Source organism: Astatotilapia calliptera, chromosome 10 (assembly GCF_900246225.1).
Source record: "Astatotilapia calliptera chromosome 10, fAstCal1.2, whole genome shotgun sequence".
In the NCBI taxonomy this organism is placed as follows: domain Eukaryota; kingdom Metazoa; phylum Chordata; class Actinopteri; order Cichliformes; family Cichlidae; genus Astatotilapia; species Astatotilapia calliptera.
The window spans coordinates 18,030,334-18,053,950 of record NC_039311.1 but is presented as its reverse complement, the minus strand read 5'-3'; the positions used below and the strand labels follow the sequence as shown (position 1 = coordinate 18,053,950).

Below are 23,617 nucleotides of genomic sequence, written 5' to 3'. Positions count from 1 at the left end.
TTTTAAATTCTTTCTTTCTACCCATTAGCAACTGAAGAACGTTTGTAACCCAAAAAATTGACTTTAGTACTATGACAATCCATCTTGTGTCATATTATAAAGCAAAGCAAAATGTAATAGCATAACAAATTACTTTCTGCAGGGGCTGATTTAATAACACAATGCATCTTTAAGTTACGAGTGATGTGTAACACACTGACAAATCCAATAATATTAATTTCTGCACAGATAAAGTCATGTAAGCCATCGGCTACTGGTTTTGAGTAAGTATTACAGATTCATCAAAGTGCTTATCAGGTAAAAGGGAAAATAAAAACTTCTTAAAACCAAGTTCACCTAAATCAGACTTCATTCACACAGCAGCTTCACAGCAAGGAGAAGAGTGGAGTAACTGTAGAAGCCCAGTTGTCGTGCACTAAGTGGCCAACGTGACTACATCCTCCTCCAAAAAACAAGATAATGAACATTAGTCAGCAGACCCCAGGCAGACACCAGTTTCAATCTCCTTAATCACGATGGCAAGTGTCGAACTGCTTCCATAACAATATTACAGAGAAAATGACTACATTATAGTGGAACAAACACAATGACAACAAAGATTTTTAGTCCAGCTAATGCAGGATCTGGGGCCCGTTCTTCGTACCTCGCTAAGTAGGTTAGCCGGATTAGATTGTTGACGATTTCGCGTGATCCTGGATCAGTCGGTTCCCCGAAGCTCATCCGGGACTTGCTGTCATAGCAACAGAGCCGTAAGCGTAAACCTGCTCGGGAGCAGGTTTACTTTATGTAAACAGGATTAGATCGCGGCCACGCAGGTATGTCCGCTTCATTTATACGAAAGCAACAGCGATAAATAAATAACATCAATGTAACTGAAGATAATGCAGCACTTGATCCTTTTATTGATGTCACACAGATACATACAGGTCATTCCCTAAAAAAGGGAAATGTACTATTAACATTCTATTACATGTATGTGATTATTACAGATGTAATTCATATTTCAGAGTAGTAATTGTAAATTACTTCGTGTAATCAAGATGAGAGACCACGGCTATAAAAGCGAAGGTGGATTTGGGAAGCCTGTCGCAGTCATATCCTGTCCGTTTACGCGAGCAACCCATTGCGGAAGGTGCAAGATTGATAAGGAGAGTCCTCAGAATTCAGCATATATTGCGGGATAGACAGGATCCTTTAGCTCAGCGCGACAGTGTGCTCATTGAGAGATATCGATATTCCCGTGAGGATATTATTTACTTAACCAACTTGTTGACGAGGGGGTGCAGGACCACCACCTGTCTTTTTTTGCTCTGCCCTTTTCTTGGTTGCTGTTATAAACAAACAAACAGATTATTTCAGGGTCTCTTTCCAAGAGACGAAAAGCAATATAAGTGATAAATATTACCATTCTATAGAATATTCTTATATTTCACTTTTACTTGTTCCCATGTTCTAGTGGGTCCTGTTGTGGCTCTAATGTGAAAGAGGATATAATATAACAATATAATATAATTGTTGCATCTTCAAAAAATAAAAATACAATAACTGAGCCTTACACCGGGGTATCGTTGCACTGGTTTACTGAACCTTACTTTCAGGGCATGTACAGAACATGAGCATCCATTTTCTACTGCCTCCTACAGGACACACTCTTCTTCCACTTCCTTACACATTAATGTAACACAGAACTAATACTGCCTCTCCTGGCATTACCATTGTAACAACACATTCATTCTGTTTCTTTCAGAAGATTAACAGGAACTTAGGATGTAGGTATCTATGAATAATAACTATTATGTATACTCATATTTATATAACCACTTATTTCTTGCGATACCACATCTCCTCCCCCCTTAAGTCAACAACTCCCTTGACTTACAAAATAACTGTTTATCTAAAGAATGCTTAACAAACAATCAACATGTAATTAAGGTAACCATACAACCATACAACTGTACATAGGTTTCCATGTTTCTCTTTTTTTTTTCTAACTAGGAAGGTACGTCCTTCCTGTGAGATCAGAGCGCATTGTTGCTCTATTTCTGGAAGATCTCACACTACCTAACAAAGTCCTTTAAAGTCTCTGGTGGACGTCTCTCTCTCTGGGAACGTCGCAACACGGGTGTCCCTGAGGAGTCTCCGGGAGCTGGAGTCTCCGGAGCATAAGGCAACTCCATTGCCGGAGGTTGTGGCGATGTGTCCAACTCTGGTGGCAAGCAGCACTCAGGCACTGATTCTTTGTCAAGCAATGGCTCCACCTCCCTGTCTGGTGTACTGGGAACAGTGTCAGCCACTCTTGCTCTCACCTGATCCACATGCCGCTTCACAGTTTGACCTGATCCAATGGTAACAATGTAAGACACTGGACCCAATGCTCTCACAATGACTGCGGGAATCCACTTCGGGCCATAGGAGTAGTTTCTGATGAAGACCTTGTCTCCTGGTGTGAAACTTCTCAGTCTTTTCTTGGTGTCATGATTTTCTTTCTGTTTCGATTGTTTGTGCTGCACTTTTGTTTTCACATCAGGCATGAGCAAGTCCAAAACTGATCTGAGTCTCCGTGACATCATCAACTCTGCAGGTGATAAACCAGTAGTGGCATGCGGTGTGATGCGATAACTGAACAGAAATCGGGACAGTCTGGTTTGCAAGGTATCACCTTTGACTTTCTTCATCCCCTCCTTAAAGGTCTGGACCGCCCTCTCAGCCAGCCCATTTGAAGAAGGGTGGAAAGGTGCTGATCTTACATGGTCAATTCCATTCTGCTTCATGAATGACTCAAATTCAGCACTTGTGAAGCATGTTCCGTTGTCTGAAACTAACATTTTAGGTAGTCCAAACACACTGAAACTCTGGCGCAGTTTCTCTATAGTTACCTGTGATGTAGAGGATTTCACAGGGTAAATGTCCATCCACTTGGAATGAGCATCCACAATGATTAGAAACATCTCCCCGAGGAAAGGCCCTTTATAGTCCACATGGATTCTGGACCATGGTGACTCCGGCCACTCCCAAGGGTGTAATGGTGCAGTAGGTGGTGACTTGGAGTGTTTCTGACACTCCTCACATGCCTGCACTTCTCTTTCAATGTTCTCATCCATCCCTGGCCACCATACATACGACCTTGCCAAGCCTTTCATCTTCGACATGCCTGTATGAGTCTGGTGCAGGAGTTTCAATATTTTGTCTCGGCCTTTGGTGGGAATAATTACTCGGGCTCCCCAGAGCACGCAACCATCCCTCACACTCAGTTCCAGCTTTCTCTGTCGATACGGCTTTAAACAGGTGTCGGTCTCAGTTGGCCAGGCTTTTAAGGTGTACTCGTGGACTTGCGACAACAAGACATCCTTAGCTGTCCATCGTTTGATCTGTGCAGTGTCCACTAATGTGTCATCCAGTACATCCATCATCAAAACCTGCTCAGCCATCTCTCGCTCAGGTGCTGAGTCTGGTACCGGCAACCGGCTGAGCGCATCCGCGTTTTCATGATGTTTTCCTGGCTTGTACCTGATGTTGTACTCGTAAGCACTCAATGTCACGGCCCATCTTTGTACTCTTGGTGAGCCCATCTGAGGTATAGGCTTCTTTTCATTGAACAGTGAGATTAGGGGTTTATGATCTGTGTAAATCGTGAAAACTCGGCCATACAAGTATTTGTGAAATTTCTTGATGCCAAATATCACAGCTAGACCTTCTTTGTCAAGCTGAGAATACTTTTTCTCAGCAGGAGAGAGTGTGCGTGACATGAACCCCAAAGGTCTCTCGCTTCCATCCTCCATCTTATGTGACAATACGGCGCCTACGCCATATGGGGATGCATCACATGAGAGAACCAACTCACGGTCAGCAGAATAATGAACTAACACCTCTGCTGAGTTCAACAGGTTCTTAGATTTCTGGAATGCTTCCTCTTGTCTCTTTTGCCATGTCCACCGTACCTCGTGTCTCAAAAGTTCATGTAAGGGTGCCAACCGGGTTGCCAGGTTTGGAAGGAATTTGTTGTAGTAATTTAGCAAACCTAAGTATGCTTTCAGTTCAGTGAGAATTCGGTCATCCTTAAGACGATCCTATCTCTCAACATCTGTTGTAACGTGTTGCCATAGTTACAATCCTGTGCCAGGCGACGCAGCTCCGCTACATATTCCACGACGGTTTCATTCGGCTTGCGGGAGCGAGAGTCGAACTTATACCTTTGCACAATTTCACTGGGCTTCGGATCGAAGTGATTTTTCATCAGAAGCACCAGCTCTTGGAAGGTTTTGTCTTTGGGCTTGGCCGGGCTGAGAAGGTTTCGCATCAAGCTGTACGTCGCTGCTCCGACGACACTTATTAATATCGCTCTTTGTTTCTCTGCATCGTCGATCCCGTTAGCTGCGAAAAACTGCTCGAGTATTTCCGTGTACTCATCCCAAGTCTGATTCTTTGGATCGAACGCTACTAGCGTACCAATTGTAGCCATTTCCGCTTCGAGGTCACTGCCTTCTATTTCCAGCCGAAAACTTTTGCATTCTTTGAAAAGCTAGCCAAACCTGTAGCCGACTCCATCACTTTATTTTCTTCTCTTTTCTTTCAGTCCGATCGCCCAAACTCCTTCCCCCTAAACGTCCTCGTCGCCAAAAAGATGTTGCATCTTCAAAAAATAAAAATACAATAACTGAGCCTTACACCGGGGTATCGTTGCACTGGTTTACTGAACCTTACTTTCAGGGCATGTACAGAACATGAGCATCCATTTTCTACTGCCTCCTACAGGACACACTCTTCTTCCACTTCCTTACACATTAATGTAACACAGAACTAATACTGCCTCTCCTGGCATTACCATTGTAACAACACATTCATTCTGTTTCTTTCAGAAGATTAACAGGAACTTAGGATGTAGGTATCTATGAATAATAACTATTATGTATACTCATATTTATATAACCACTTATTTCTTGCGATACCACAATAATGTAATATAATATTGGATAATATAGTGTAATATAATAAATCTACCCTACCGCCTACTGGTGTTGGCCAGAGGGGCCGATGGCGCGATATGGCAGCCTGGCTTCTGTCAGTCTGCCCCAGGGCAGCTGTGGCTACAACTGTAGCTGCCTCCACCAGTGTGTGAATGTGAGAGTGAATGAATAGTGGCATTGTAAAGCGCTTTGGGTGCCTTGAAAAGCGCTATATAAATCCAATATATTATTATTATTATTATTAAATTACTTACGAGTTTAATTTGTCAGCAACTTTCTGCCAGCCCTCTCTCCTTGCTTTTGCAGCCTTTGCAGTGTTCCCTTGCGTTCTGATTAAACTCTGAAACTCCTGAAATCCCTCACTCAGGAGTTCTTGCTCTGCTGCCGAAAAATACCGAGCCGAGCGCACTCCTTCGACATTTTCGCCGACCAATCAGAGGGTTGCCGATCAATGTTTCTACTATCGATGCGTAGCCCCTTTTACGACACCCAGTGATGTCACATTACTGCGTCCAGCTGTACTAATCGTCAACGGAAGGTGTGTTCGGAGAACCGGATTAGCGAGCTCACGGTTAGCGCGATGATTTGATCTTGGATGTGTCATTTGATCTTGGATGTAGTAAGCGACGTACGAAGAACGGGCCCCTGATCTTTGGCACATCTGTTACTGTAACAGTAGTGAGCAGTGAGTATTTCAAAGTGCATTAGGCTAATGCACAATAGGTCCAATCAAGCTCTCAGAGCACACAATACTGAGACTGTCCTTCTTAAGGTCAAAAATGACTTTCGTCTGGCCGTGGACAGCAGATGATGCTCAGCTGTAATCCTCTTAGCCTGGAGTGCAGGTTTTAACTCTGTGCTGCTTCATTTTGATCAGTTGCCTCAGAAACTGCCTCTGACAATGCTTACACAGCTTCTCTCAGCAACTTATTGTGTCATGGAAATCAGTGATTGAGGCATTTTATTTTCATCGTGACATAAATTTTGTAGTTTGTAATGTATGGCTGACCACTGGCAAGACTTTTATATAATTATCTTTTGATGAGTAAAGTCAGAGCAGTTTAGAGAGAGGTAATCTGCTTCTACAACTACAGCCCTCTCTAACATGAGTGACATTTTTAATATCAGTGCCTGCGCAGATTCAGGATCTGAGTGAGTATTCATGATGAAAGAATTCACTGGCACGAGTGTGAGGCTTTGGTTGGGCGTTATGCTGTTGAGAGGGAGAAATTGGGGCAGTCCTCCGGAGTAGTAGCTGGTATTCTCAGGAATGCTTTCAATTAAAGGCTTCTCTGTTTTCCTTATTAATTAAAGCCTAAGTATTTGGAAAATTAAAACCGCACAGAGAGAGAGAGAGCAAGGAAGAAAGAACAATGACTTAAGTGTAGGTGGCTTGTGCCTTGAACTGTGTGTGTGTGTTTGTCGGTGTGTATGCACGCACTTTTGTTCACATTATGGCTGGCAAAACTGTCAGGATGAGGAAGAAAACAGGCCACATGGGGGGGAAAATTAAAGGGGAAGCACAAGAGCTTCTTGCCATTCTTGTCCTTTTCTTCTTCTCCTTTTCATAACCTCACTGTGTTTATCTGACTTCTGCTGCTGATTCCCTGATCCATCATGGTTTAATGTGTTTTTATGAGTCTGCCTAAGCCTTGCGCGCGCGCGCGTGTGTGTGTGTGTGTGTGTGTGTGTGTGTGTGTGTGTGTGTGTGTGTGTGTGTGTGTGTGTGTGTGTGTCGGTCTGTCTGTCTGTCTGTCTGTGCATAGCAGGTGGCTGGTTACAACAAAGAATGCTGTGTATTTGGGTGTCATCGATTCCGAGTCACAAGAATATTCACTATATCCTTAGAGAGCAGGGCTGATGCAGCGCTATAATGTAAATCTTTGAGGCAGGAATTCAACTGACAACATGTTGCCATGGTATTTATTGACAAATCTTTCACAGGGAGGGTCTCCGCAGTATTTATCATCATTACAGATATGAATTTTGTCCAGTGGGCAGCTTGTAGGCCAAAAGAAAAGGCTTCAGAGACTACTGGATGTAAGAAATCAGTGAGATCATGACTGGCTCCAGCATTTACTCTATATGGATTAGATCTGTAAAGAAAAACAACTTTTCATGTGTTGCAGAGCAAAGCTGATTGGGCACACAACACAGATAGGTCCACAGGTTTTTGGAAAGTGAGCTTTTGTATATATTTAATCTCTCCACCACAATTTTAAATTCAGCTGTGACTGAAATGCAGATTTTTAGCTTTATCTCAAGAGGATTAAACCGTGTTATTACATAAAGTATTTATGATTTACAGCCATTTGTTTTAAATTTTCACAAATCTAAATATAAAGAATTTTTTTAACACTTTAATGAAAATATTTTGCATTTAATAACTACCTGAAGTGTGAAACACATTGACGACTCTTCCAGGCCTTCAGTGGTTGCTTGTTTGTCGGTCTCCCCACAGTTTGTCTTCAGTAAGTCAAGAGCATGCTCTGTTGGGTTGAGATCAGATAACTAATTTGGCTGATATTGAAAAATATCCAATTTCTTTGCTTTGAGAACTGTTGCAGTTTGCTTTGGATCATTATCCCTTTGCACTGTGAAGCGCTGTCTGATCAGTTTTGCAGCATTTGGCTGTATCTTAACAGACAGTGTAGCCCTGCATGCTACACAGTTCATCCTGCTACTGCACAACCTGCTTTTCTAAGTAGGTGCTTTCTATCTAACATTCACACTCCGATGGATGCTACTTGGGGTTATTATCTTGCCCAAGGATATTTGGCATGCAGAATAGGAGCAGGCAGGGATCGAACCACCGATTAGAAGATGACCTGCTCTACCTCCCGAGCTACAGGCAACCCCATTTCCATTCATTATAATGTCTCTTGACTCAAGACCTTTACAGTGATACTTCTGCTGCTTATAGAGTGTTTTGACTTGGTTAGATAAAACCCACATTTTAAACACAAATTCAGTGCTTAATGGCAGATTGGCTTAAATTGGCCACAAAACTGTTCATCTGTTAATTGTCCAAAAACTTTTAATCCTCTGAAAATGTTCATTGTAGTGACTAACAGAGGCAAAAAAGTATGGCTCATTGTCCAAAAGCTGCAGTTCACACAAAACTTTATGGTTATATAATTTTTCAGGCAATTAAATTGAGACTCAGTTGCTTTTGGTGGAGACATTTAGAGAAGAAAGTAATTCTTAAAAAGTGATCAACTCTAAGAATATTAGGGTCTTGTGTACTTTTCCAGGTCAAGGGAACAGTGTATTTATCCACTTTAATCTAACTATGCACATAGTTCACACCTCATAAAGCAGAGCATTTATTTTTTAATATAACAAATATTATAGATTATAGTGATAATCAAGGAGAAAACTAATCAGTGAGTGAAAACAAAGTAAAAAACAAATAAAGAAACTATTAGCTCACACATATTACATTTAATTTTAACCAGTGTTTACAATCAGTTTCCCACCAGTAATTAATGTTGTGCATTTTTAAAATATGCAGAGTATTTCATTTAGGTTAACACAAATAGTTTCTATTATTTAACACAATCCTTTTACTCCATAACTGGTTTTTTTTTGTTTGTTTGTTTGTTTGTTTGTTTTGTTTGTTGGTGTGTAGGTGTGAAACGTGGTGGTAGTTATGCAACACTCACAAGATTCACACTTGGCTCATCAACTGTTTCTCCCAGCCGTTAGTGTTTGTTCATAAATGACAAAAAGAGTAAAATATAAATTACACAAGAACAACAATAAGAAGAATTGCAATAATATTATAGAAACAATATTTAAATAGACTGAAATGTAATTCTATTCATATAAATCATATAAATACGTATAAAATATTTATATAAAATAACTTATATGCATGCTTTTTCCTTTTGAGTGAATATCTTTTTTTAATTAAAATTAATTTATTTAAACAGGACAATGCGGTTTAACATATTTCCAATACAGAGCATGAAACTTACATGCTGCACACTGAGATTATAGCTGTTACTAATTTCCATCCCTTTCGCTTTCTTTGCGTTTACATTCACACCGGACAAACAAACTTTACAACATTCGATCACATAAAAACATAATACACTATAAATACAAAACTACAACATGTACACTCGGTGTAAAATATATTGTAAGGATGACAGAGAAAGACTCAGATAGAGAAATTAAAACCAAATTAAAATTCTTTCTGTCTGTGATGTAAGACTGTGAGTGAGGCTGCTGCTTCCTGCATTGAAGACCAAGTTTTCAAGGAGCTGAGGAGGAAATAAAAGCATAACAAGTTTGAACTTTGCCTTTAGTGGAACATAAACCAAATATAGCACATAAAGCCCTGGAAGTGATGACTGAATCTTAAGCATACAGAGTTCAGTCTTGACCTTGGTATCGGCACGTGACTAATCTCAACCTTTGGTCTTATTTTGTGTTTTCATTATTTCCCCAGCTAGTAAGTGCATTGTAAGTTGGGATTATTTTGTCACACAGCCAACTGATTAGTTGTTGTGAGAGTGATTTATGACGGCTTGGAAGACAGCTAAAAGGGAGATGACATCTGGAAATGCTCCAACGAAGCATTTTCAGAACAGTGACAAATTATCCATCTTGTCAGTTGACATCTGCACACTGAAAAGCACAGGGTCAAAACCAACTGGGTGGTTGGTTCGATAGAGCAATTCAGACACAAAAATGGGTTAACTTGTTTCCAGCCTTGACAGCTCATCGTCTTGAGTCTGCATGTGTGTGTTTGTCACAGCAAAATTTGGTCTACTGGCGTGTGAAGTACCACAAAGGTGGTTTATAGGAGTCTGGCAGGTGTTTAAATGACTGTGAACAGATTTTGTCAGCTGCTGGTGGCACAACTGTGCAAGATGCTGTGACAGAAATTCAGGTGTGCAGCTAACATCCAAATGAAAGCTGAGCTCAAATCTGGGAGTAGTCCAACAACTCACTGGCATATCAGGTGCTGTGATCTCGTCACAAGACGGTCTAGTTTGACCTTTTGGTAAAACAGGATTATTCTGTCTTGTTTTCTGCAAATAATAAACATTACATCAGCAGGAACCATGGAAAATTACACTGCATCATACAGTCCATTGCAATGGTTTGTTTCTCTCTTGGTAAATATGCCCTGTAATATTAAGACAAATATTATGCATGACCAAACTAGTACTTAAAATCTGTATGAACTCATAATAGTTAATGGTCATTATGTTAACAAAACATTAAGTTCTAAATGAAGCTGAACTTGAGTTCAACCTTCATTCAAACAGTTACGCTCCCAGCAACAGCACATTCAAGGGGAACCTCACAGTTTAAGCTCCCCCGTGCTCTTTCTGTATGAATTTAAATGTGAGTCATGCACAATTACATTCTTCCTGTACTGTGAGCAAAAGACTGACTTAATCACAGAGAAAGATTTTTTCCAAAAATAGCAGGAATTGCTCCATAACTTTCTTGTATATCATCAGAAACAAATGGAAGCTGTAAAGTGCTCGTAAAAACTCCCCCCTCCAAAAAAAGGCACCCAGTGTTGATTGTCACTGTTTCTTTCTAAAAACTGCTTCCAGCCCTTGAATATCTGAGGAGGGGAATAGAAATGAATTTTTTCCCTTTTTTTTCCTCCACTGGACAGAGAAGCTGTCAGGAAATTATGTGGGAGGACAGCGAGTTGACAAGATTTGTCAGTTTTCACTCTTTTTCTCCCTCCCCCTCCTCTTGCTCGCTTTCTGTCTCTCACACACACACGAACACATACGCACGCTCGCTCCCACACAAGCAGGGGAAGCCTACTTCACTTAGAAGCGCTAACCGAATGCATGAAAAAGCCATGAAGGAAGACATAAGGATAAACATACTTATTTGCATGTATTACACTCTATTTACTTCTCGGTCCTTCCCCATCATCCCCACTCAATTGTGGCTTTTTGCTCTCTCCATCAAAGTGTCTCTGCTTCTCAGTTTCTCCATCATTCTGTCTACTTTTGTCTTACTCATCCACTCTCCAACTCTGTCACATCTCCTTATGTCTCACGTCTCAGTCTCCACCTCCCTCTCCTTTTCTGCCAGATGCCTATGATTCACATTCGAAGTGTTTATACCTCCTGCTGCTCCTCTTTTTCCTCCCACCTTCACACTTGCACCTCATTCTCATGGTTTTTCCTTCTCTTTCAGTCACTTATGTCTTCTTCTTCTCCCACTGTTTTTCTGCCTCCCCCTGTGCCTCTTAGATAACTTTCTTCGCTGTTGACACTTTCATCACTCTGAGACCAATAGAAATGGAGGAGGGTGCAACACCCATCCATGTCACCATGTCAGTCCTTCTTCATCTCTCCTTGTGGATTCCCCCCATATTTTCTTCCACAGAGCAGCTTTCTGAGATCCATCACTTCCCCCATCCTTGTCAAGTTAATCACCTCCTCCCCTCCCTGTTACTTTGTGAGACTTTTTCTTTGTTCTGCTGGGACAAAGTCATTATAAACTAGTCTCAAGTTGCTAGGTACCAATGTGATTGCGTATAAATAGCATGCTACTTCAGGCACATGCCATGTCTAAACATTTTAAATCTTTGTGTGTCATTTTATGGAGTTAAAAGTCTTGAGACACCCCTCATTTTTTATATTTTGCTTCAGAGGAGCCAAACTTGTACATTTTTGAAGTCCTTTTGAGCAAACATTTTTCAGGTGTTCTGAAGCTCTTTCAAAGTTTTTCTTTGGATATTGGCTGCTTTTTCTCTCATTTCAGTTCAGCACATGTACCTTTTCAGTAGAATAAAATTCACTGTCATGAATTATTCAAGCTTTTTCATGTGTTTGCAGGTAAAAGTTAACTTGGCAAAGAACCCATTTTAAATTGTTTCTTCAGGCACCTTTTTGCTTGTTTGCTGTGGCAAAAGCATATAATTTAGTATTTAATATAGTTTAAAAAAAATTCTACGACAAATAACAAAACTAATGCTAATAGTATTTTAGCACTTGACTTGAAAACGTGGTATAGCTTGGGATGGTGCCCTGCAAAAAAGAAGTGGCAGGACTAAAAAACTGCCTACAGCAGATGAACAGTATCTGAAAGTCATATCGTTAAGAAAGAGGAAATAACCAAGCAAAGATCTGACAGAGGCCTGCAGCTGGCCCTAAAGTTGATCCATTTAGCATTCACTGAAGTCTCACCAGAAAGGGTCTCAGTGGAAGGATGGCTAAGAGGACATCAGCAGAGAGGTACAACAGTGAGTGTCTGCAGCCAACTGTGAAACACGATGGAGGCTCTGTCATGATTTGGGACTACATTTCAGTCAGTGGTTTTGGAAATTTTGTTAAAGCTGAGTTTATCTAGACAAACCTTTCCACAAACATGATCACACATACACCATCAATTAACATCAATCTTTTTTAAAACTAAAACTCACAATTTTTTATATTTTGATATTCATCATTATCCCCTTGCAAATTCAATGTTACATTCTCCATCTGGGTATGTTTCACATGTCACGTCATATATAACAGACACCAAAATTTGTATCTGTGACAGAATTTTGTAAAGAATGGATCATTTAAAAACATGCCCTATGGTCGGATTTTGCTGGTATAAAGAAATGAAGAGTGGCTCAAGACTTTTGCACACACATTGTATTCGATATGAAATGATTCGATTTGAAAGGTTAGGCAGCCAACTCTTATTTTGCAACATGTCTTCATTTTGAATTATCAACCCACAGTTGGAGCTTCTCTTCTTTTGCACTTCTGTTCAAGATTTGACGAAAAGAAATCAAGAAACCTTTTCCTAAAAGAAAAAAAACCTTTCATGTTTGAGGTTTTATTCAAAGTACAATTTCCAGCTGCTAATAGTATGACTTTCCCATGGATGTTTTAGATTAAAATTGAGGCTCATATAATCAGTCTACCAGTATTGTGAAGTAAGGGAACACAAGGAGCTTTTAGGAAACATGGGTCCATAATGACGACAAGAGAAAGCCACTTTCTGTGATTTGTGCTCTACTTTTTCTCCCATCCTCTGAAACCTCCCCTGATTTATTACCTTTATGAACAGATGCTGAGTACGACGCTGAGGTCTGTGTATTTGTCACTGATTAAATTTTTTTTAAAAGAAGGTATGTTTAATTTTATGATTTTTTGATACCAGTTGTTGCCTTGTATCATGTCATGGACTAACGGTAATTTATTTTGTATTGTTTACATTGAGTACTAAGGGTTATCAGCCATATTTTCCCCACCCTAAAATTCAAACCAACCAAATACCGTCTTTTAACACAATCTCTTCTCTTTCGAATGATTCTTTTCAGAGTAAAAATAGTTTTTCTCGCTAACACTCTTTGTTTTTAAGCTCTTCAGTCTGATGTAATGTTTGGCCTCACAGCAGGCAACGTATTACAGCATCCAACAGCCGCATTCTCCACAATCGCTTCATGCTATGCGACTGTGGTGTGGCTTTAGCTCACATTTTACAGAGAGCTTGCTTTTCATACTATTTCCTGCAATTCACAGTGAGTTCAGGCTTAAGTCACACAAACGAGCACACACAAGCACACATACACACACTTGGGTGACTCAGACAATGTGCTCTGGTGATACCAGATTGGAGGGTTTACAGCAGACAAATACAGCTGGCCATGCTTGCACACTCCACTAAACCATTTGTTCTGCAAGCACACATGTCAGTGCTGCAGACACAAAAACAAAGGCGCACATCCACACATGCCCACATGCACGTGAAGATGCTCACATAGGACCAAGTTTTCTCAAAAACAAAAAAGTACAGCCGGGTCACAATCAGTTACATAACATCTTTCAAGGGTATTAGAATGTTTTTGGGTTTTTTTTTAGTTCATATTAGATAAGAGCTAAAATAAAGTAGAGTCAAGGTCAGACAGGTATTTGAATCGACAGCCCTTTGTTATTCTTTTTTTTTTTTTTTTTTAACTTTTTTTCTGTCAAGAGTGATAAAACTGCCAAAATGACCAGGTGCAAAGCTGTCCCTTTGTGCTGGCTGCTAAACCATCCCTTTGCAAACATATTCTGTTGTTCCAGATCAGCATTTTTAGCACTAATGAAAGTCCCCTATTTTGGGCATAAGGGACAACTGAGGGAAAACTGACCCAAAGCCCTCAGTTTTTTTCTTTCACATTACAAAAAGCTGTCTATTAGAAAGTCGACCAGAATCATGCTGTGTGAAGTGAAGCTCCATCTGGCTCCATCTTCAGTCCTCATTATTTTTGCCTGCCCACTGGCCCAGTACCACACAGGCAGCTATTTACTGATGACAACTAACTTACTGCACAGGCTGGCAAACTTTGGCTTGTGTTTTCTCTTCTGGGTAGCAGGGCCACACACATACATCCACATATATGCCTCAGAGGGACTACTCTTTAGGTTATGCACACACACAAAAAGAAATACACACAAATGCAGACATTGTCTCTGGTGAGTTGTTCGAGACAGATAGTCCTGCTGCCTCATAAATGCTAACCTACATTATTTGTGCGTCCTACTTCTTCATGATAGTCTGTATAACTCCCTGCTACCACCACCTGTGTTGTCTTCGTATAGCTTTGAATAATTACACAGCATCCACTTGTGTTTCGCGAGCGTCTGCTCCAAACATTTTTATTCTCTCATTCACAAATCAGTCTTCTTTTATAGAGGCATTGATGAGCCCTCTCAAATACAGCGCCCCCTACTGGCAAAACCCCATTAGCACATGAACACCCACACATCACCACACCACCCACCTAAATAAAACACAGAAAATAATACTGTACATCTAACTTTTGGATATAAAACATGTAACATTGCAAATCCCTGGTGCCAGTAACCTATTTTTTTACTTTCAATTTTATTTATAAATCACAAAGACAAAGTATTTGTGCACTCAGTTTAAATTCATTACAGATAAAACATCACAGCTAAGTTAAACTGGACCTATCATGCTTTTTCTTATTTTCTGTCATGTATATGCTGTTATAGAGGTTGCTGCTCTTATTAACCATGGCCAAAGATTCAAATAAGGAGGTTAGCATATCTGCAGATAGTCTTAGTGCGTTTTCACACCTATAGTGCATTTACTCTGATCCAAATCAGTCGATAAGTTTGATAACTTGTAGCTTTTCCCTGTGTTTTGGTTTGTTTTCACCAAAGAAAACAAGTGAGGTCTAATCGAATCAAGACACATCACTACAAACTACATATGACTAGTCAGTGTGCAGCCTGACCAAATGTGTCTGGGGTGCAAGTAAGAAAAGTAAATACAGGTAGAGGGTGCTGTTATCTGGTCTTTTGAGAAAGCATTTATGCTCATTTCACATCTAGGTGCTAGCTCTTACAGACCTTTGCACATCTATAATACCTTAGTTCACTCTACAATACAAAGCATACATTGCTACAGGACGTGTTTTGGTTTTTTTTTAGCTCGAACTAACAAGCATACCTGGTGTTTGGGTGGGATTGAGGTTGGTTCACATTCACACCACAGACGAGCTGCTTTGGAGTTTTGTTCCGCACCCGGGTGGGTTTGCTGTGTTCTCATCTGCATAAACAACCGCACCAAACAGGAAATCAAACTAGAGTTCGATTTAAATGCGCTAAAGTCAGCAGGTGTGAAAACACCTTAGTCACGTGAAAAAGAAAGTTTCAAACATACAGGATGCGGGCAGTTTGTGAAAAACTACACTCGTGCTGGTTCCATAGGAATCAAGAAAATAAGTAGGTGCCAAGTGCTGCTAATCAAATGCATTTGATTAAATGATCATCAGTCTGCAATCTAGTAAAGACATTTTGAGCATTCTGGTGTGTGTTAACACAATGCAGCAAGTATCAGTGAGAAACAATTATTATTGCTCATTAATCTGTAAAAGTTGTAAGGACATTTCCAAACTATTTGAAGTCCATCATTCTGCAGTGAGAAAGCTTATTCACAAATGGAAAACAGTCAAGGCAATCTTCCCAGAATGGTCTTCCTGCAAATCCACTGAAAGGTCAGACTGTGCAATGCTCAGAGAAACTGTGAAATACCCAAAAGATATGTCTCAGAGTCTACAGGCATCAGTTAGCATGTTAAATGTTAAAGTTCATGACAGTACGTTTAGAAAAAAAACGGAACAAGTACGCCTTTGTTGGAAGAGTTGTCAAAAGAAATCCTTGTTTCTCTAAAAACACAGACAGACAGCATAGCTTAAGTTTGGAAAGTTCCAACTGGACAAACTACAAGACTTCTGGAACAAATTTCTTTGCACAGGTGAGACCAGAGTGGAGATATTTGGCCATAATTCACAGTGCTGAATTTGGAGAAACCCAGACAAACCCCCCATAGCAAATGTCAACATGGAATAGTTCTTATATGGCACTTTAATCCTCTACTCAAGCATTCACGCGACTTTTTTTATACCATATTCACCCGAGCACTCTTCTAGCTAACACACTATTTAATTCATATGCCAGTGAATGCATTGGAGAGGGTTCAGTTGCCCGAGGATATTTGGCACACAGACTGGAGCAGCCAGTGATCGGACCACCAGCCTTCCGATTAGTTGACTTTACCCCTACTTTACCCCCTGAGCTACAGCCACTCCATAAATAGTGATTTAGGCATGTTTTGCAGCCATAGGACCTGGGCACTTTGTAGTCATTGGTAAATGATAAATGGACTGGTTCTTCTATAGTGCTTTTAAAATCTACTTAAGCACTCAAAATACTTTATACAACATGCCTCATTCACCCATTCATACAAGCACTTTTTTCTCCTAACAGACACACACTCTATCAGAAAGCAACTTGGGATTTAGTATCTTGCCCAAAGATACTCTGGTGTGCAAACTGAGGCAGGGATTGAACCACTGGTCTTTAAGGTTATCAACTCATCAACTCAAGTTGACTATGAACTGACTATTTTAGCCCTCGTGTGGCATTTGGGTTTTCAGTGTTTACCAAAAGGAAAACTTCTGGGATTTATTATTATTTCAACTGAAGCCGTCTTGCCTATGGCCCATTTTCTTTGAAGAACATAAGAAACACACATTTACACATTTGTTGTTTGTGTCCTGTGTGTCATAAAAGTGTGAACATGCTATGTCCCTCACCTCCATCCTCCTCCAATGTAGCCTGCTGTTAGTGTGCTTCTGTGCTCCTGTATATATGTGTCAGCCGGAGTGTGTTTTGTCTTTTTGCGCCTGTTTTTTCCCACACAAGGTTCAGACATCATTACACTTCAAGCACCTACACCTGGCTGTTCCCTCATTCCTTCACATTATAACCACTGACTTTCAGGAACTACTCTGTATTTTCTCATACTTTAGCCTAGTTGAAAATCAGGGGTGGAACACAACAAATAAATAGCTTTGCCTTTCTCGCTCCTTCTCGATCAATATGGTGAAATTCTCTGCTCAGAGAACCTTAGTGCTTTTTGAAGAGAGACAAGACATGGGAGATGATGAATAGGAATAGTTTTCAGAAAATTAGGGCTTTCCCCTTCATTGGATAGGAGGGCAGGGGAAAAGTGAGGAGGAATGACACACAGCAAACTGTCTGGGTCACACGCAGACCCTCGCAGCGTGCACTCTGGCCTTCAACACATGGGCCACCTGCTCAGCCAGGTGAGCTATAGCACCATCATCAATTCAGACTCTGACAGTGAGTTTGAAGATCAGGCAGCTCCAAAACAAGCTCATCAGCAGCCAGCAAGAGCCAAAATATGGATGTGAAAAAATTATGAAATTCTTGCCCAAAGAATAAGTCACCCCACATGGCTGTCAGCGTGGCACTTCTTCATATCAGGAGAAGTTCCCTGATCTAGTAGCAACAAAAAGAAGAGCTGCAATGTGTGTGGATCCAAGATGGCCACAAAATACATGCATAGGTTGTAGTTCTTGTAACAAGAAATTCATATGCAACACAGCAAAAATGCCCCTAGTATATTGAATAGACAGGCGTGAATAGGCTTTTTGTTCAGTGGGACTGCTGTGTAGCATATGTTCAACTTCTAATTAAATTCAAAGAAGTAAATATGAGCAGTGATCAAAAACTTTGCTTTATTTATATTCTGTGAGAGATTTATCTGTTTTTGTAACAAAAAAAGTAATATGGACTTTTATTTATACGTAAATAGCTTCTAACAGAGGTAAAATATTATCCAAATATTAACCATATATGTGCTCCGTGTTACTTTGAATTGTTATGTACTTAGCAGCTGGTAAGTATTTTTTACATAACTTGTGGGTGTATTGATTTAATGAGCACATAATGCAGTGGGTTCACAAGACCCACCAGCATTGGCAGAGTAACAAAAATATGAACACCACACAAAGGCTAAATGTGTGTATCTGACACTGACCATAATAGATCCCCTTTAATTCACAGATAAAAGGTAGACTACAATAAATTGTGTGTTGGACTCCACATGAAGCAAAACACATCAAGATTGATATTTATTTCATATTTATGGAGAATACAACTGTGAACATAATTCCCATCAATCCATCAGGTCACCAGGTTTGTGTTCTCTTCCCAGAAGCGAACCTGAACATTTTTGGAGCCAATAGTACAGAAAAGAGGATATAGGCCTTACTTTGTTACCACATTTATTAAAGTCAGTGTGGGAATATTATTAATACATTAATAATGTCTTGGGTGTCTTGCTACAGCACTTCAATTTCATTTATTCTTCTGTTTAATCTGTCTCAATCAAATTTGCTGTTTTTTTTTTGTTCTGCTTTTTTAATAAACCCAATTGATTTGTGATTGTTTTATTTTTAAAAATAAGAAGAAAAATAATACATTTCTTTGAAGAAAATGGATAGATGGCATAAAAACCCCAATCAATTTGTTTTTTAAAGGAAGACGGAAAAATGAATGAAATCATGTTTGACTTCTGTATGGTAGATCAGCTGCACCCTTATTCACAGAAGGCAGCTAAAGATGTGATGTCCTTCCTGGTGCAAACCCAAAGATTCATGTCTCTTCCCAGGATCAAATTGATGTTGATGTACAGTATTATTTTCTATCTTAAGAGTGGGCTCAAACACTGGTGACACTGCAGAGCAGATTTACATGCTGACAACCTTTAGTCAATCAAAACATTGCCTCAGATTTTTTAACGAAGCGCTCGCACTTATTCAAACAGCCCACTCAACGTTAAGATCAATTGTAAACCAGAAACTGCATATCTCTACTGTTTTGTGCGTAACCTGGCACTCAGTGAACTCTTCATAATCACTTGATGTTAAGTAGTATCAGCGTCTGACTCTCCACAAATTTCCAAATGTGTTGCATACTCCACAAATGATTCACATTTAGCTGATGGCTCCTATTGAGATGATGAATTGATTCACTTAAGACTGAAGCTACCACTCCAATGCTGTGCAAGACATAAAAAAAAGGGGGGGGGGGCATACTTTAGCAAAATAGATGATCAGTAAACGCTGCATGTTGACCTTATTTTTGAGTTTCTTGTTTATAAATAAAGAATTAGGGTAGTGGAGTACATCTTCCTCTGTCTGCTACATTGAATAAACATCTGGTTCTTATTCTTCACCTTTCTGTATTTTACAAACCCACATTTAGGAAAGGGATTTTGTGCCCCAGTAAAGCATATTCGCAACATGTTGCCCCCGGAGTCAATGTATATGGAAACCCAACAGAGTCATAAAGTAGCCCATCATTTGACCTCCTGAATGCAGTACATAAAATGCATTATGTATGGTATGACCTCCACCTGCGCTTTCTGGGTCTCTTTTCCTCAGGAATGTGGTTGAAGGGATGGAGGGAAGAAACGATATTATTTGTGAACAATGTCCACCCGTAGTCTTAAGACAACACAATAAGTCGCTATTCCCTTGAACATCCTCACTGCGAGACTTTCTGTAATGAAATATGTTATTCTACTGTGTAACACCTCTTTCAGCTTGCCATCCACAGCATGATAACCTTCCATCCAATTATGTCCAGAAACATGCTGGGAACAGAGTTCTTTGTGTTGAGGTAATACACTACGACTCTTGAACAGGCACAGAGACAGCTGTACTTTTTTTTTTAGAGAAAGAGGGAGATGCAGAGTGAGAATTTTTTTAAAAATGAAAACTCCTTGTGAATGATCTCAACATTTCATTAGTTTCTAAGTGAAATGGAATGCCTGATTAGGTCGAACTCATTAGCAGAAGGTGCAGGATAAATGGGAAGGCATAGAACTGAGGAGAGAATGATTCTAATTAGACTGAAGACAAAACGACCAGAGAGAATCTCTGTTATGTTATTACAAAGAAGGCTAAATTTAAAAAGGAGAAAAAAGATGCTCACTTGCAGAGAATTAAGAACGCCAGTAGAGTTAGTGGGTAAATCCTCCCATTGAAGAAAATCCAAAGCTACTTTTACCTTTTAGAATAAGTGTTGACATCTAATTATGGGAGACATTTTATGGCAAAAATAATGTTGCCACTTTTTAGCACAAGTTTTGATTAAATTGGTTTTGTGAGGGTTTTTAAAGCAAAAAAATCTAGGATAACAAAAAAAGTTGTTTTGTTTTGTTTTGTTTTTTTGTTTTTTTAATAGCATTAAATCACAACTGTTGCCTCAAAGTGCTTTGTAAAGTAAAGACTCTAAAATATTAGAAAGAAGCACCAACAATCAAGCAACTCCCTATGAGAAAGAACTTGGTGACTGTGGGAAGGAAAAACCTCCTTTTAACAGGAAGAAACCTTCAGCACCAGGGGTAGCCATATAGGGGCCACTAAAAATATTGGGGTGGCGCCCCAAAAACAGAATTTCCAGTTTTATTATGCTGTTGTCAAATGTGGGTTACTTGAAAGAGAGTGCTAAGAAGAGAGAAAGAAAAGAATTATATGCCTAGTTAATTTGCAGCTATTAAAGATTATATCACTGTAATTTAATTACATATGAAAACCAAATAAGATTTTGAAATCCATAATAATCTGTTTTAAATAACAAGTTCACGTTTCAGCTCATTGAAGGGTGTCTTCCTCTCTCTTGTGCTCATATTTATTAAAATTATTACCAACACAGGACAAATTTTTATTCATTTATCTTTTTTATTTAGTTATCCCTTGGTGGTGCCCCTGTCAGACAGAACCCATTGACAGTCAATGGCAGAACCAGACTCAGGGAGGGGCACCTACTTTAATAGGAAGCAAGTGTACTGTAGCCAATGATCTCTCTAAGCTGCGCGCATGCGCAATTGCGCACTGCTGGCACGGTCTCTGCACACAGAAAATCTGTGTTGCGCACAAAAAAAAAAATCAAACGTGAATTGAAATAAAAATAAATACATTAACAATTCATTCTGTTTTGCAGTGTGAGTCAGTAAGTGACCGGTGACTGGCTGCTCCAGTCAATGATGCGATTCACATTCGTATGTACGCAACTAATCAACGTCAGGCGTTGACAGGCCATGACAGCGTCTTTATGTGCCGACACCGGTGTTTTAGCTAGCAAAGCGGCGTGGCTGATGTGGAGTGAAGCCATGTTAATGACAACGTGTACAACCATTGGAGATGTGAGCAGGACAGACGGAACAATTGACGAAAAAAGTGTGGACTTTATACCAGTTTTTATACCATTGTGTTGATAGGCCACGTAAAACCAGAGTTATGATAAAAAAAATATATGCATTGTTTGTTTGTTCAGTCTCCCTCAGCCTCCCTGGGAAAGTCTATGCCAGGGTGCTGGAAAGGAGAGTTCGTCCGCTAGTCGAACCTCGGATACAGGAGGAACAATGCGGTTTTCGTCCTGGTCGCGGAACACTGGACCAGCTCTTTATCCTCTCCAGGATACTTGAGGGTGCATGGGAGTTTGCCCAACCAGTCTACATGTGTTTTGTGGACTTGGAGAAGGCATTCGACCGTGTCCCTCGGGGTGTCCTGTGGGAGGTGTTGCGGGAATATGGGGTGTCTGGCCCATTGCTACGGGCCATTCGATCCCTATACAACGTGTTGCAAGAGCTTGGTTCGCATTGCCGGCAATAAGTCGGACTCGTTCCCGGTGGGTGATGGGCTCCGCCAGGGCTGCCCTTTGTCTCCGGTTCTGTTCAGAATTTTTATGGACAGGATTTCTAGGCGCAGCCAAGTGGCGGAGGGCTTTCGCTTTGGTGGCCTCAGAATCTCATCTCTGATTTTTGCAGATGATGTGGTTCTGTTGGCTTCATCGGGTGAGGGCCTCCAGCTTGCACTGGAACGGTTCGCAGCCGAGTGTGAAGCAGCGGGAATGAGGATCAGCACCTCCAAATCTGAGGCCATGGTTCTCAGCCGGAAAAGGGTGGAGTGCCCACTCCGGGTCGGGGATGAGTTCCTGCCCCAAGTGGAGGAGTTCAAGTATCTCGGGGTCTTGTTTGCGAGTGATGGGAGAAGGGAGCCGGAGATCGACAGACGGATTGGGGCTGCGGCTGCAGTAATGCAGACGCTGCACCGGTCCGTCGTGGTGAAGAGGGAGCTGAGTGTAAAAGCGAAGCTCTCAATTTACCGGTCGATCTACGTCCCTACCCTCACCTATGGCCACGAGCTGTGGGTAGTGACCGAAATAACGAGATCGCGGATACAAGCGGCAGAAATGAGCTTCCTCCGAAGGGTGGCTGGCCTCTCCCTTAGAGATAGGGTGAGAAGTTCGGCCATCCGGGAGGGACTCAGAGTAGAGCAGCTGCTGCTCCACATCGAAAGGAGCCAGCTGAGGTGGTTCGGGCATCTGACAAGGATGCCCCCTGGGCGCCTCCTGGGTGAGGTGTTCCAGGCATGTCCCACCGGGAGGAGGCCCCGGGGCAGACCCAGGACACGCTGGAGAGATTATATCTCAAGGCTGGCCTGGGAACGCCTTGGTATTCCCCCGGATAAGCTGGATGAGGTGGCTGGGGAGAGGGAGGTCTGGGCCTCTTTGCTTAGGCTGCTGCCCCCGCGACCCGGCCCCGGATAAAGCGGATGAAGATGGATGGATGGATGTTTGTTTGTTTTCCTGAATACTATCGTTGTTTATATTTACTGCAGGAAGAAATGGCATTTTATAAGGAAAACACTTGAAAGCACTCTCCGCCTGTGAGCAAAAACAAAACCAAAAACAACCCCACTCTTTCCTATAGGTGGAAAAATGTACCATGTCGACCAATCAAAAAATGATATGGCAACATGGCATTTAGTTGTTTAGGAAGAGGGATGTTTTTGGAGTGACGGCGGTGTTTTGAGATGCGAGAGATTTGCGACGTTTAGCACAAATCTTGTGTAGTTAGTGTGCAGTGTAGTCAATAGTTTTGTTGTGTGTGTCAGAACTATGAGGCGGCTGCTGAATGTTACAGGTGTTACAGGAGTGATACACCTCCTGCTGTCAGGCCTGCAGGTATCAGGCAAATTTGATGCAGAACAGCTGATTGTTCTGTAAATAGTTTGAAATGTTTATTTAAAAAAACGCCTTGGCTGCATTTTTAGGTAAACAGCTGCAAAAAACTGTGTTGTTTGCAAAACTCAGTAACTTTTTTTGAAGAAGTAACTATATAATTAATTGCCCAACATTGGTCACTATATACTGTATTTTGCAGACACTCTCTCCCAGACCACAGACTCATACTCAATACAAGTCAGAGCTTTATATAAAAAAAAAGAAAAAGAAAGTTGTGTTTTCAAAATTGGAGTTCAAGTTATTTTTACT

At 40.7% G+C, this 23,617-nt stretch overlaps 1 protein-coding gene across 1 annotated transcript; it reads right to left on the bottom strand.

The window, feature by feature from the left end:
- Positions 1 to 2,057: 2,057 nt before the first annotated feature.
- Positions 2,058 to 4,035, bottom strand: LOC113030955 (uncharacterized protein K02A2.6-like). The gene has a single exon (XM_026182766.1). The coding sequence runs from the start codon at positions 3,777 to 3,779 to the stop codon at positions 2,058 to 2,060; it is 1,722 nt and encodes a 573-aa protein (XP_026038551.1). The 5' UTR covers positions 3,780 to 4,035.
- Between the last annotated feature and the right edge of the window lie 19,582 nt (positions 4,036 to 23,617).